The 14,761-nt window shown below is 48.2% G+C and overlaps 1 protein-coding gene across 6 annotated transcripts in view; it reads left to right on the plus strand.

Annotated features, from left to right (window-relative positions):
* The window catches only part of smc5 (structural maintenance of chromosomes 5), a 124,493-nt gene that overhangs the window by 15,825 nt on the left and 93,907 nt on the right, over positions 1–14,761 (plus strand). For 3 of the 6 annotated variants that reach the window (XR_011594091.1, XR_011594092.1, XM_070887359.1), the window contains exon 1: positions 8,440–8,634. The exons of 2 other annotated variants lie outside the window; for them this stretch is intronic. Coding sequence is in view for 1 of the 4 variants with exons in the window: in XM_070887359.1 (XP_070743460.1) it covers positions 8,477–8,634 (158 nt within the window). In the remaining 3 variants the exon portion in view is untranslated. Of the gene's footprint in view, positions 1–8,439; positions 8,635–14,559; positions 14,582–14,761 lie in introns of those variants that run through there. One more of the 6 variants, XM_070887398.1, reaches the window with a different exon arrangement.

The raw sequence follows: 14,761 nt of genomic DNA on the forward strand, positions 1-14,761 counted from the left end.
AGGCGTCCTGATCATCACCATCAGCGAACTACTGCAACGTACCAAGGGTAGCCATTTTCGCGTGAAGGTCCGTAATCTTGTCGGCAATTGTCCCCCCCCCCACCCCAAGTTCCTGACATTCTCCCCCCCCCACCCCGAGTTCCTGACATTCTCCCTCCTCCTCACCCCTGAGGTCCTGACATTCTCCCCCCCCCCCCCAACCCGAGTTCCTGACATTCTCCACCCCCACCCCGAGTTCCTGACCTTCTCCCTCCTCCTCACCCCTGAGTTCCTGACCTTCTCCCCCCCCACCCTGAGTTCCTGACCTTCTCCCCCCCCCCCTTACCCAGAGTTCCTGACATTCTCTCCCACCCCCAGAATTCCGGACATTCTCTCCCCCCCCCACCCCGAGTTCCTGACATTCTCCACCCCCACCCCAAGTTCCTGACCTTCTCCCTCCTCCTCACCCCTGAGGTCCTGACATTCTCCCCCCCCCCCTCCCCCACCCCGAGTTCCTGACATTCTCCACCCCAAGTTCCTGACCTTCTCCCTCCTCCTCACCCCTGAGGTCCTGATCTTCCCCCGCCCCGAGTTTCTGAACTTCTCCCACCCCACTAACCGAGTTCCTGACCTCCCCCGCTGAATTCAAGACCTTTTCCCACCTCCATCTCCCCCTCCATCTCCCCCACCCCTGAGGTCCTGACCTTCTCCCCCACTGAGCTGAGCCTACAGCCGGTGAATGGACTCCAGCCTTCAGCCTCTAGTATTGGTGCTGGACCAACAAGAAACATGTTGGAACGGCAGGTGAGCATGTGCGGTTTCGGTGGGAGACAGGACGGTCTTTAGGCTCCGCCCACATGCGCAGAACGACTCAAATTTGTTTGTGCAAATAATCACTCCGGAAATGTTAAACCTAACTTTCCCTCTCTCCAAAGATGTTGCCTGACCCATGGTTTCTACTTCAGAATTCCAGCATCTGCAGTATTTTTATTTTTGTCCCCCCGCAGTAAGAGTCAGGAATAGCTGAGAACATTGGCCGGGAAACAATTATGGTCTCATTACTTCCATCGGCAACTGCTAATAGGTACTCTGCCTAGTCCTCACATCAGTTGATCCCAGATGCTATTGCGCAAACTAGCAGACAGTTAGATATTGCACTGAACAGCTTTTGCTGTGATGTCACATCACAGGACTGCTTCCAGTAGCAGCGACCTTGACTCCCACAACTGTGAACTTCAACCTCTTAACATTGTCCAGCAGATTTCACACACTGGTAGCAACAGAAAGATTGTAGAAAGAAAGAACTGGCATTTATATAGCGCTTTTCATGGCCTCAGAATGTCCCAATCGCTTTACAGACAATGAAGTACTTTTGAAATAAAAACAGAAAATGCTGGAAATGCTCAGCAGGTCAGGCAGCATCTGTGAAGAGAGAAGCAGAGTTAACATTTCAGGTCGGTGACCTTTCGTCAGAACTTTTGAAATTTTGAAGTACTTTTGAAATGTAGTCACTGCTTTAATATAGGAAATGCGCCAGACAATTTGTGCACAGCAAGTTCCCACAAACAGTAATGACCAGATTATCTGTTTTTCAGTGATGTTGGTTGAGGGATAAATATTGTCCAAGTCACCTTTTCTTCAAAATAGTTGTGGGATTTTAAAAAATTGAATAGAGAGAGCACGGGGCTTCATTTTAATGTCTCATCCAAAAGACGGCACCTTTAACAGTGCAGGACTCCCTCAGTATTGCCCTTCTGACAATGCAGCACTCCCTCAGTACTAACCCTCCGTCAGTACTGCCCCTCTAATAGTGCAGCGCTCCCTCAGTGCTGTCCCTCCGACAGTGTAGTCCTCCCTCAGTACTACCCTCCGACAAAGTCGCTCTCCCTCAGTACTGCCCCTCTGACTGTCACTCTCCCTCAGTACTGCCTCTCTGACAGTGCAGCACTCCCTCTGTATTACCCCTCCGACAGTGCAGCGATCACTCTGTACTGTCCCTCGACAGTGCAGCACTCCTTCAGTACTGCCCCTCTGACAGAGCTGTGTTCCCTCAGTACTGTCCCTCCGACAGTGCAGCGCTCCCTCCATAGTGCCCCTCCAATAGTGCAGCATGCCCTCAGTACTGCCCCAATGACAGTACAGCATCTCCCTCAGTACTGCCTCGCCGACAGCGCAGCACTCCTTCAATACTGCCTCCCCCGACATTGTAGCCATCTTCACATTGCCTCTCCAACAATGCAGCCCTCCCATACTGGTCCTCCTACTGTGCAGCTCTCCCTCAGTACTGTGCCTCTGACTGTGCTGCTCTCCCTCAGTACTGTGCCTCCGACTGTGCAGCGCGCCCTCAGTACTGTCCTTCTCACAGTGCAGCCACCCGCCATACTGCCCCAATTACAGTGCAGCTCTCCCTTGCTTTTTGTGGTCTCTATCAATGACTTGAACTTGAATGTTGGTGTTATGTATATAATAACTCGATAGACTGAATACTGTAAACTAACACAGGTACTAACCTGGCTCTGCTTTATTCGGGCCCAAAGTGATTACATTAGAAGATGGCTGGCCTTTTATACCTGGGCCACACACACGTGCGTACAGCCCAATGACCTCCGACAGTGGCGCCACCTGGTGGCTAATAACCCCAAGGATACATACAATATCCCCCTTTAAGATATTAGTAACAGTCTTTTTACAAATTGAGACAGTCCGGGTTTTCCGCTCCCGAGTTGATCGTCTCAGTTCAACTCCAGCCTTGGGTGAGCGTTCTGAGTCTGTTATGACTGGGGGCTGGGTAGCCGATCTGATGGGAGTGGTAATGACCATGTCACGGATTGAAAGTCCAGATTCATTGATGACAGCGAAGTCCTCTGATGACTGAGGGTAGGTTGGTTGGTCACTGATTGTGTCTTCCTCAGACTGTTCTGGTTCATCCGTATGCCGCAGCTTTATCTGATCAACATGTTTCCTGCATGTTTGCCCATTCTTGAGCTTGACGATAAACACTCTGTTACCCTCCTTGGCCGTAACAGTACCGGCGAGCCACTTGGGACCTTGACCATAATTTAATACATACACAGGATCGTTAACAGAAATGTCGCATGATCATGATAGTGAGTCAGGGTGGACAAGAGAGAGCCTGGTCTTAAGACCTCTCTTCGTCAATAGTTCAGCAGGTGGGACCCCGGTAAGCGTGTGGAGTCTTGTCGTGTAACTAAGCAATGTGCATGACAAGCGAGTCTGCAGTGAACCTTGAGTTACATGTTTCATACTCTGCTTGATGGTTTGGACAGCACACTCTGCTTGACCATTAGATGCGGGTTTGAAAGGTGCTGACCTCACATGTTTGATACCATTGAGTTTCATGAACTCTTGAAACTCCAGACTAGTGAAGCAAGGTCCGTTGTCGCTTACATGAGTGGCAAACATGACACGAAGGCTCTCAATGGTAGCTGTGGATGTACTGGATGACATGATTATACACTCTATCCACTTGGAATATGCATCCACCACAACTAAAAATGTCTTTCCAAGGAAGGGACCTGCAAAGTCGATGTGGATCCTGGACCGTGGTTTAGATGGCCAAGACCACAGACTCAGCAGTGATTCTGCTGGTGCTTTACTTAGCTGCATGCAAGTGTTGCACTGATGAGATCTATGTAGATCATGTACAAATTTCTCTCTGCCTTTCTTAGGCATAACAACACGATTACCCCACAGTAAACAATCTGACTGAATGGTCTTTGCGATGGTTGTAAGGTTTGGTCTCATCACCCATTTGCTTGGGTATGGCAAACCAATCACCACTAAGGACACAACGTTTCACAACCGATAATATCAGGTCCTGGCTGGTCCAGGTCTTAACTTGTTGAGCCATGACAGGGATTTCTTTACTTTCAAAAGCATCCATAACTAATAGTAGGTCTGCAGGTTGTGGTGTCTCCACCTCCGGTGTGGACAACGGCAGACGGCTCAGTGCATCGGCACAATTCTCGGTGCCAGGTCTATGGCGAATGACATAATCATAGATAGATAATGTCAGCGCCCACCTCTGTATGCGGGACGATGTATTGGTATTGATACCTTTGTTTTCCAAAAACAATTAAATGAGTGGCTTGTGATCTGTTTCCAGTTCAAACCGAAGACAAAACAGGTACTGATGCAGCATTTTAACCCCATACACACAGGCTAATGCTTCTTTTTCTACCATGCTGTAGGCTCTTTCCGCTTTGACAAACTTTTAGAAGCATACGCAACAGGTTGTAGTTTACCCGACTCATTAGCTTTTTGGAGCACGCAACCAACTCTGTATAGAAACATAGAAACATATGACGAAGCATCACAGGCCAATACTGGACGCTTACACGGATCATAATGTACCAGCAGCTTGTTAGAGCAAACCAGATTAGTAGCTTTCTCAAAAGCTCTACCTTGAGACGCACCCCAAACCCAGTTGTTGCCTTCTTTTAACAGCATGTGCAGTGGTTCTAATGAAATGCTCAATCTAGGTAGGAAATTACCGAAGTAGTTGAGTAGACCAAGGAATGAACGCAGCTCCATCACATTCTGAGGCTTGGATGCATTTTTGATGGCCTTGGTTTTAGAGTCCGTAGGCCTGGTGCCGTCAGCAGCAATTTTCCTCCACAGGAATTTGACTTCCGGTGCCATGAGGACGCACTTCAAAAGTTTCAGTCTGAGTCCGACTTTGTCCAGACAATGTAGAACCTCTTCCAGGTTGTTCAGATGTTCGGCGGTGTCATGACCTGTGACCAGGATGTCCTCTTGGAACACAACAGTTCTAGGGACAGACTTCAGTAGACTCTCCACGTTCCTTGGAAATATAGCTGGCAGCCGAGCGAATTCCGAAAGGACATCTGTTGTAGATAAACAGTCCTTTATGAGTGTTGATGCATGTAAGTTTCTTCAACTTCTCGACAAGCTCCTGTGTCACGTAGGCCCACGTCAGATCCAGTTTAGTGAATGACTTCCCCCCCGGCTAGCGATGCAAACAGGTCATCAGCTTTTGGTAACGGGTATTGATCCTGTTTTGAAACTCGGTTGATTGTAATCTTGTAGATTCCACAAATCCTGACAGTGCCACCACTCTTCAACACAGGAACAATGAGGCTGGCCCATTCATTAAATTCGACCGGTGATATGACCCCTTCACGCTGGAGTCTGTCCAGTTCAATTTCGACCTTCTCCCTGATCATGTATGGAACCGCCCGAGCTTTATGATGGACGGGTCTTGTATCCGAGTCCACATGGCTCTGCACCTTGGCTCCCGTGAAATTGCCGATGCTTGGTTCAAACAGTGAGAGGATCTTGCTCAGCACTTGAGCACATGGAGTATCATCCTTCGACGACAACGCTTTGATATCATTCCAATTCCATTTGATTTTTTCTAGCCAATTCCTGCTGAACAGCATTGGACCATTGCCTGGAACAACCTATAATGTTAAATCATGAACCGCACCATCATACGACACCTTGACTACTGTACTGCCAATCACCGTTATGAGTTCTTTAGTGTATATACGCAGCTTGGCATTGACTGGACTCAGCTTAGACCTCACAGCCTTAGTATCCCACAACTTGTCGAATGTCCTCTGGCTCATTATTGATTGACTTGCAGCCGTGTCCAATTCCATCAGCACACCTTTAAGTTTCACATTAATCATTATCGGTTGGCTCTTTGTTAGGAATGAATACAGTCCATAACACTTCCTCCTCTGGTATCTTGGATTGCATATCCGGATCCGCGCTGTACTGGTCATCATCCCCCACATGGTGTGTCGCAGCACGCTTGCTCAGTTGCGGACACATGCGCTAGAGATGCCCCAGTCTCGTTCAGCCTTTACAAATGTACTGTTTAAACCGACACTGATGAGGCCGATGATTGCCCCCACAGCGCCAACACGGTGAAATCGGATTCATTCCCATTGGCGGAATTTGGGCAGTAGGCCCTGCCATTTGCAGCTCTGCCAAACGACGATACAATCTTGTTTACAGTACTTGCCGATTTCTGATTTTTCGATGATATCTGCTTTAAGTTTTTGTCCATCGTCATGCATGCCTGGGCAATCGTGAAGGCCTTGCTCAAATCCAGTGTCTCCGCCGCCAGTAGCTAATGCAGGATCACCTCGTGGTTGATGCCGATTACAAAGAAATCCCGCAGCATGTCTCCCAACGCGTTTTTGAACTTACACGGTCCAGCTAGACGTCTTCTGACACATCCTGGCCCTCAGAATGAACGTGCGTGTAGGTTCGATATCTTGAGATGATGATGCCGCCTTCTGCTTTGAGATGGTCACGTATCAGAGCACACAATTCCTCACAGTCCTTGTCCATTGGACTTGCAGGCGAGAGAAGATTCTTTATGAGTCCATAGATTTTCGGACTGCAAACCGTGAGGAAGACCGCCATGCGCCTAACTGCGTCAGTGGTTTCCTCCATTTTGTTGGCCATGAAGTACTAGCCCAGGCGAGCTACAAAATCTTCCCAGTCCTCTCCCTCCACGAATCTCTCCAGAATTCCAATTGTGCTCATTTTTGCATGCGAAGGTTCTTAAGTTACCTCGTCGCCAAATGTTATGTATATAATAACTCGATAGACTGAATACTGTAAACTAACACAGGTACAAACCTGGCTCTACTGTATTAGGGCCCAAAGTGATTACATTACATGGCTTGCCTTTTCTACCTGGGCTGCACACACGTGCGTACAGCCCAATGACCTCTGACAGTGGCGCCACCTGGTGGCTAGTAACCGCAAGCATACACACATGACAGTTGGGAGTATGATTAAGAAGTTTGCAGATTACACTAAAATAGGCTGTGTGGTTGATAATGAAGAAGAAACTGTGGATTGCAGGAAGATATCAATGCACTGTTCAGGTGGGCGGAACAGTGGCAAATGGAATTCAATCCGGATAAGTGTGAAGTAATGCATTTTGGGAGGTCTAACAATGCAAGGGAATACACATTAAATGGTACAACTCTGAAAGGTGTAGAGAAACAAAGGGACCTTAGAGTGTAGGTCCACAGATCCCTAAAGGTAGCAGGCCAGGTAGATAAGGTGGTTCAGAAGGCATATGGAATACTTGCCTTTATTAGTCCAGGCATGGAATACAAGAGCAAGGAGGTTATGCTTGAAATGTATAAAATACTGGTTAGGCCGCAGCTGGAGTACTGTGTGCAGTTCTGGTCACCACATTACAGGAGAGATGTGATTGCACTGGAAAGGGTGCAGAGGAGATTTACAAGAATGTTGCCTGGACTGGAGAATTTTGGCTGAGGAAAGATTGGAGATGCTGAGTCTGCTTTCTTTGGCGCAGAGGAGGCTGAGGGGAGACCTGATTGAGGTGTATAAAATTATGAAGGGCCTGGATAGAGTGGATAGGAAGGATCTGTTTCCCTTGGCAGAAGGGTCAACAACCAGGGGACATAGATTCAAAGTAATTGGGGGGAGGTTTTGAGGGGAAATGTCTTCACCCAGAGAGTAGTGGGGGTACAGAACTCACTGTCTGAAAGGGTGGTAGAGGCAGAAACCCTCACCACATTTAAAAAATACTTGGATGTGTACTTAAAGTGCCGTAACCTACAGGGCTACGGACCAAGAGCTGGAAAGTGGGATTAGGCTGGATAGCTCTTGGTCGGCCGGCACGGACACGATGGGCCAAAATGGTCACCTTCCATGCTGTAAATTTCTGTGTTTTTATGTCTCTATGTAATGCTGCTCCGACAGTGCAGCATTCCCTCAGTACAGCCCCTCTGACACTGCACCGGTCCCTCAGTAATGCCACTCTGACAGTGCACCACTCCCTCAGTATTGCCTCTCCGACAGTGCAGTGGAGCTCCCTCAGTAATGTCACTCCGACAGTGCACCGTTCCCAGTATTGCCTTTCCGACAGTGCACCGCTCCTTCAGTACTGTCCCTCCAACAGTACAGCACTCCCTCAGTACTGTCCCTCCGACAGTGCAGCGCTCCCTCACTGGGAGTGCCAGCCTGGATTATGGGCTAGAGTCACCGGAGCGGAGGCACGAACCCACAACCTTCTGACTCAAAGATGCGAGAGAGCGCTACCCCAAACTGAGCCCATACCTTACATAAAATGCAAAGTGGTTGAATAAATATTTTTCCTGCCAAGTCAAGTCTTTTTAAATAGATATGTATATATATATAAATGGTTTAAAAGGATGCAATGTCGTAAATATAATCCCAAAGCCAGGGTTAACTCCGCATGAATCATGGGCAACTGAACAGGTGTGTGTGCGCGCGCAACGCCTTCTGTCGTTTGTGACGTACGCTCGGGAGGAGGAACTCACGGACGCGCACGCACCCAATTGTGTGCGCGCACACAAAAAAAAACCGCGCGCGCGCACGCGCTCCCGGGGCTGGCTGGGCGGGCGGGCGGGCGGGCGGGGAGAAGAGGAGACGGCGCGCCGACGTGCTGACGTAGGGTCTTGATGTTTGGGCGGGAAAGAGCTTGGCAACCGGCAAGATGGCGACGCCGAAGCGAAAGTCGTCAGGCCAGCGGGAATCGAGTAGTAAAAGAGCGTCGGCAAACAAGCAGGCCTCGCAGGATGGGGCCGGCGCCGAGAGGGCGGGCCAGCAGTTCGTAGAGGGAGCCATCGTCAGGATCAAGATGGATAACTTCCTGTGAGTTAACGCAGGGCAGGGTTGGCGGTTGTGAGGTGAACGCTGCGGCGGTTTTTCTCTCCTCACTTCACGAAAGAATAACAGAGTGGCCCTTGTGTCCGGGCCGCCGCCGCCGCCGCCGCCGCCGCCTTCCCGTGCCGAACTGAGCGATAAACCGGTTCAGGGAGCCGCCTGTTGTTCCTCGGGCTCGGGGCCTTGTCCTGCCGCCGGCCGGGCGCTCAGCTCTTGATGTTGTTTTTCATCAACTTGCATTTATACAGCGCCTTGGACCGGCCCGCGGCCCTTCACAGCTGCGATTATCTGACAAAATATTACACGGAGCCACACATTTACAGGCTGATTGTCCAACAGGATCCCTTTACCTGTTTCAACACTGACCTGCAGGGTTACTACGTTAAAGGCGCTATATAAATGCAAGTAGTTATCTGGGGCTGAGTAGGAAGAATCTCAGTATGTGCTTCTATATTGCTAATTAAGGGAAAGACTTGCATTGTTTTACGGTGATTGGCAAAAGAATCAAAGGCGACATAAGACATTTTTTTCTTAACGCAGAGAGTGGTTAAGATCTGGAATATACTGCCTGAAAGGGGGATGGAGGGAGACTCAATTTTATCTTTGAATAGGGAGTTGGATAAGTATTTGAAGGAAAAAAAATTGTAGTGCTATGGGGAAAGGGCAGGGGAGTGGGACTAGCTGAGAGTTGGCATGGACTGGACGGGCCAAAAGGTCTTCCGTGTTGTAACTATGACCGCAGGACGTTCCAAAGCGCTTTACAGCCAATGAAGCACTTTTGAAGTGTAGTCACGGTTGGAATGTAAGAAATACGGCAACCAGTTTGCGCACAGCAAGCTCTCACAAAAAGCAATGTGATAATGATCAGATAATCTGTTTTTAGTGATGTTGATTAAGGGATAAATATTGGCCAGGACACCGGGGATAACTCCCCAGATCTTTAAAATAGTGCCATGAAATTTTTTGCGCCCATCCGAGAGGGGAAACGGGGCCTCACTTTAACGTCTCGTCTGAGAGATGGCACCTCCGACGGTGCAGTATTCCCTCCGTGCAGGTTGGACCTCTCTGGTCTGGCACCCTTGAACTCGGGAGGTCACACCTAGCCTAGGCTTACCGACCGGTAGCTGATGACAGCGCCTGGGCTCCTGAATGCCTCCACCACGCTCCGGCTGCGAAACCCAGGCCTCACTCTCTCCTTGATGGTTTGCTGCTGTTTTTTTTAAGGTTGTGTCTCACCTCCGCGCGCCCCCACTCCAGACAGTTCGAAACGAGATGGAGGCAGCTGTGTCGGATTCTGACCCCGAAGCTGGATTTGCGCGGTTTCTGTGCACATGCGCAAATCTATTCAATCCAGTCACTGGGTGTGACACGGTTGGAACCAACGGCCTGGAAGCGTTCTGTGCATGCACTGCGCAGAAGGCCACTGCGCAGCATTTAGTCATTGTCTACAATCACTCCTCACTGAACAGGAAACCCGGACGCCACCCACGTCGGGACTGATGCCGAACCACGTATGTTTCCGGATTGGAGAGTCCCGCACTGTAGAGGTACAACCTGTACTGCACTAGGAGTGTTGGCATAGATTTTTGTCTCTTGTGGGTTCGAGTCCGAACTCCACTTTCTGACTCAAGCGAGAGTGCTACCCACTGAGCCAAAGCTGATTGGATTGGTTGTGGGAAAAGAGAGAGAGAGTCTGTGCTGTGCCCATGAACTAGCCATCTCTTATATTCTGGCAACAGAATCGTAGACCCATTGGTGATGAAAGTCAAGTTTAACGTGCCAGCATTAAAAAGACTGATGATGGGTTTACCTATCCAGGATCTATTAATAAGCTAGACTGGCAAGTTATTCATCAGGGCCCTGCAGTGCTACCTGGCTTGGGTATCCGATTGCCCAGCCACTGGGCTGACTCAGTTCTGATCTTCCATTGCCAGATGGTTAATTTTAGAGCCACATTAATCCCAAAAGGACTATTTTACTACCTTCTCAAAAGAAGTGATGGGGTGAAAGGCAGGAGTGATTAAATAATAAAAGGTATGTTGGTGCAAGGCAAAAAAGGGTCGCAATGGGACAACAATGATTATTTCCATGGTGTTTTGATTCCTCTGCGCATGTGCCCCGTTTTGTACTGCACATGCACAGTACCAAACGGTGCGCTGGCTGTGGCCTACATCAGCACGCTTTCCTCGGCTCCATGCGGAAAAGGTAAGGGGATGGAGAAGAGGGGATGGAAGCAGGGGCAGGAGAGCAGATAGTAGAGGGGATTGATGGGGGGGGGGGGGGCAAGGAGAGGAGTTCGGAGGGGGTGGGAGAAGATCAAGGGCGGTGGGAAAGAGAAGATTGGGAGGGAGGTCAAGAACCTGGGAAGAGAGGGGCAGGAATTTGTTGGGGGAGTGGGGGGACAGTGTGGGGAACCATGATGAGAAAACTGGGAGGGGTTGGGGGGGGGCGCGGGGAAGAAAGAACGTGATCCAGGTCTAAAGTCGGATGAGAGCAAGACCGTGATAGAGTTGGAAAGATAGATCATGTTCTCCCATCTCCTTTTAGGCCTGGATCACATTCTTCCACCCCTTTTACACCTGCACCAAGCTCTCGTTCTCCTCCTATTCAAGATGGCAGCGGTTCAAGAAGGCACCTCACGAGCACCCTCAAGGGAAACTTGGGATGGGCAATAAATAAATAAATTTTTCAAAATGCGAGCGTATTCTGGGTTGGTCCTACAACATGTATAATACAACTGTTATTTGCCGGACTCAACTATTCCAATGTTCTCTTGGCCAGCCTCCCATGATCCACCCTCAATGAACTTGAGTTCACATGGAACTCTGCTGCCCAGATCCTAACACACAGCAAGTCCCATTCACCCATCACCCCTGTGCTCGTTGACCTACATTGGCTCATGGTCCACCAACAATGTTCCCGCTATGCGGCAGCGCAGCTCTCTAGCGGTCCCATGCAGGCTGCTTACTGGATTTTGAATGGGAGATTTTGCGCTTGTGCAAAATTTTGAATGGACTACGTAGCCCGTTAAAGGGACTATGCACCCCAAAACATTAGGGGAAAATTACCCAATAAATTTGCAGATGATACAAAAATTGGCTATCTGGTTGACAATGAGGAGGAAAGCTTTAGGCTGCAGGAAGATATCGATGAACTGATCAGTTGGGCAGAAAAGTGGCAAATGGAATTCAATCCGGAAAGTGTGAGTTAATATATTTGGGGAGGGGCAACAAGGCAAGGGAATACAGAATAAATGGGGGGATACTGAGTGGTGTGAAGGAACAGAGGGGCCTTGGAGTATATGTCCACAGATCCTTAAAGGTAGCAGGACAGGTCAATAAGGTAGTTAAAAAGGTATAATGAATGTTTTCCTTTATTAGCCGAGGCATAGAATACGAGAGTAGGGAAGTTATGCAACACTAGTTAGACCACAGCTTTACTACTTCGTGCAGTTCTGGTCACCAGGATGTGATTGAACTAGAAAGGGTGCAGAGGAGATTTACGAGGATGTTGCCAGGACTGGAAAATGTTAGCTATAAGGAAAGATTGGATAGGCTGGGGTTGTTTTCCTTGGAACAGAAGAGGCTGAGGGGAGATGTAATTGAGGGGCCTAGATAGAGTGGATAGGAGCGACCTATTTTCTTTAGCAGAGGGGTCGTAGATTTAAAGTAGTTGGTAGAAGGATTAGATGGGAGATGAGGAAGCATTTCTTCACCCAGAAGATGGTGGGAGTCTGGAACTCATTGCCTGAAAGGGTGGTAGATGCTGAAACCCTCATCACATTTAAAAAGTACTTGGATGTGCACTTAAAGAGTCGTAACTGACAGGGCTATGGACCTAGTGCTAGGAGGTGGGATTAGGCTGGGGAGCTCTTTTTCGACTGGCGCGGGCACGATGGGCCGAATGGCCTCCTTCTGTGTTGTAATTTTTCTATGATTCTACCTTATGAGCAGGGAATACATTATACCCAAGTACAAGTAAATTGCTGTTGCACCTGGAAGGAGTGTTTTGGGGTCCTGACAGTGGGAAGGGAGTAGGTAAAAGGGCAGGTGTTGCATCTCATGCGTTTATAGGGGACGGTGTCATGGGAAGGGCAGAGGGTGTTGGGAGTGATTGTCGAGGGGGGAATGCTCCTCCATTCTAACTTTCTTTTCTGGCTCAGAACGGAGGTGATGTGCAATGTAGGAAAAAAATTTAATAATAGAAATCTGAAGTAAAAACAGTGCAGGAAATAAACTAACACAAAGGCAAAATAGTGCAGATGCTGGAATCTGAAATAAAAACAGAAAATGCTGGAAATACTCAGCAGATCAGGGAGCATCTGTGGAGAGTGAAACAGTTAGGGTTGAACAGTGGGAAGGGTAGTCTGACAAAAGGGTCATATAACTGAAACATTAACTCTGTTTCTCTCTCCACAGATGCTTCCTGGCCTGCTGAGTATTTCCAGCATTTTCTGTTTTTATTGCAGGAAATATACAGCAGGTTTAACAGCATCTAAAAAGAAAAACAAAACTGGTTAGCACTTCAGATTGAGCTCCTTCCTCAGTGAAAGGGTCTTGCTCAAACATTAAGCTGTATTTCAGATGCTGATAGGTCTGCTGCTTGTTTCCTGCATTCTCTGTTTTTACACTGTAATCATTTGTAGCTTATTGAAATCTTGTGTATTTTTGTGAAAGAATAACTACCCATCTGGTACACAATCCCAGCATCCATCGTGCAGCGCAAGCACTTTAGTGCATTGTGTACCAGGACCCCGCTGCTGTAGATTTTGGGCTTTCCTTTAATTGCATTCCATGAGTGGTACCTCAAGTGGCAACGTGAGAAAGTTCCTGGTAAATTTCTAAATTCAGTCTTATCTGTCATTTAAAAACCTTTTTTGAAGGTTTGTTTTGTTGATACTTTTGTAATTGGATCTGCACATTGAAGGCATTGTGATCATTTAAAAGCAATATTGTCGTGAATGTTCTAAATTCAGAAAGCTCATTTTTTAACTAATGCATAAGAAGAGGGAGGGATCGGAACAAAAGATTTATATAAAGCCTTACATGACCTTGGGACGTTTCAAAGTGCTTCACAGCCAATCAGTATTTTGAAGTGTCGTCACTGTTGTAATGTAGGAAAATATGAGTCAGTTTGCATATCATCCATCATAGGCAGTCCCTCGAAATCGAGGAAGACTTGCTTCCACTCCTGAAGTGAGTTCTTTGGTGGCTGAACAGTCCAATCCGAGAGCCACAGACTCTCACAGGTGGAACAGACATTTTGGGTGGGACTGGTTTATCGCATGCTTCTTCCGCAGCCTGCGCTTGACCTCTTCATGCTCTCGATGTTGAGATTCGAAGAGCTCAATGCCCTCCCGGGTGCACTTTCTCCACTTAGGGCGGTCTTTGGCCAGGGACTCCCAGGTGTCAGTGGTGATGTCGCACTTGACCAGGGAGGCTTTGAGGGTGTCCTTGTAGCGTTTCCGGTGCTGGAAGAAGGAGTTTGCATATAGCAATGAGATAAACGACTTGATAATGTGTTCTGGATGGTATTGGTTGAGCGATAAATGTTGGAGAACTCCCGGCTCCTCTTTGAATGTTGTTACTGGATTTAGTTATGCCCATCCGAGAAGGCAGGTAGGTCCTCTGTTTAACATCTCATCTAAAAGGCGGCACCTCTGACAATGGAGCGCTCCCTCAGTACTGCACTGAAGTGTCGACCTAGATTAAGTGCTCAAGCCACTGCAATGACTTCTGATTTGGGTGAGAATGCTATCCACTGAGCCATGGCTGATCCCTTGACTATGGATCCTCCGGAGCTGGAAGGAGGAGAAGCTGTTGCTGGAGCTATGCTCTTTGTGTTGGAACAGGTTAGAGTGAAAACATGTACTGGTCAGACCCAGAGCGCTGGATTACAGAGGAGAGGCAAAGGAGGAAGATGGTGTCCTAAGCATGTAAGACTTGCCATATGTCATGTCTCAAATTACTCGTGTATTGTACCCCAACATATTATTTTCTGAAATATATCTACCTAATTTTCATTGCTTGTGACCAAGGTACAAGTGCATGTTGCTGTGGTTTTTTAAAAACTTGCTCTGGAATGAACACAAACTTGTTTTGACCGAGCTTTTGTT

Source organism: Pristiophorus japonicus, chromosome 1 (genome assembly GCF_044704955.1).
Source record: "Pristiophorus japonicus isolate sPriJap1 chromosome 1, sPriJap1.hap1, whole genome shotgun sequence".
NCBI classification, from domain to species: Eukaryota; Metazoa; Chordata; class Chondrichthyes; family Pristiophoridae; genus Pristiophorus; species Pristiophorus japonicus.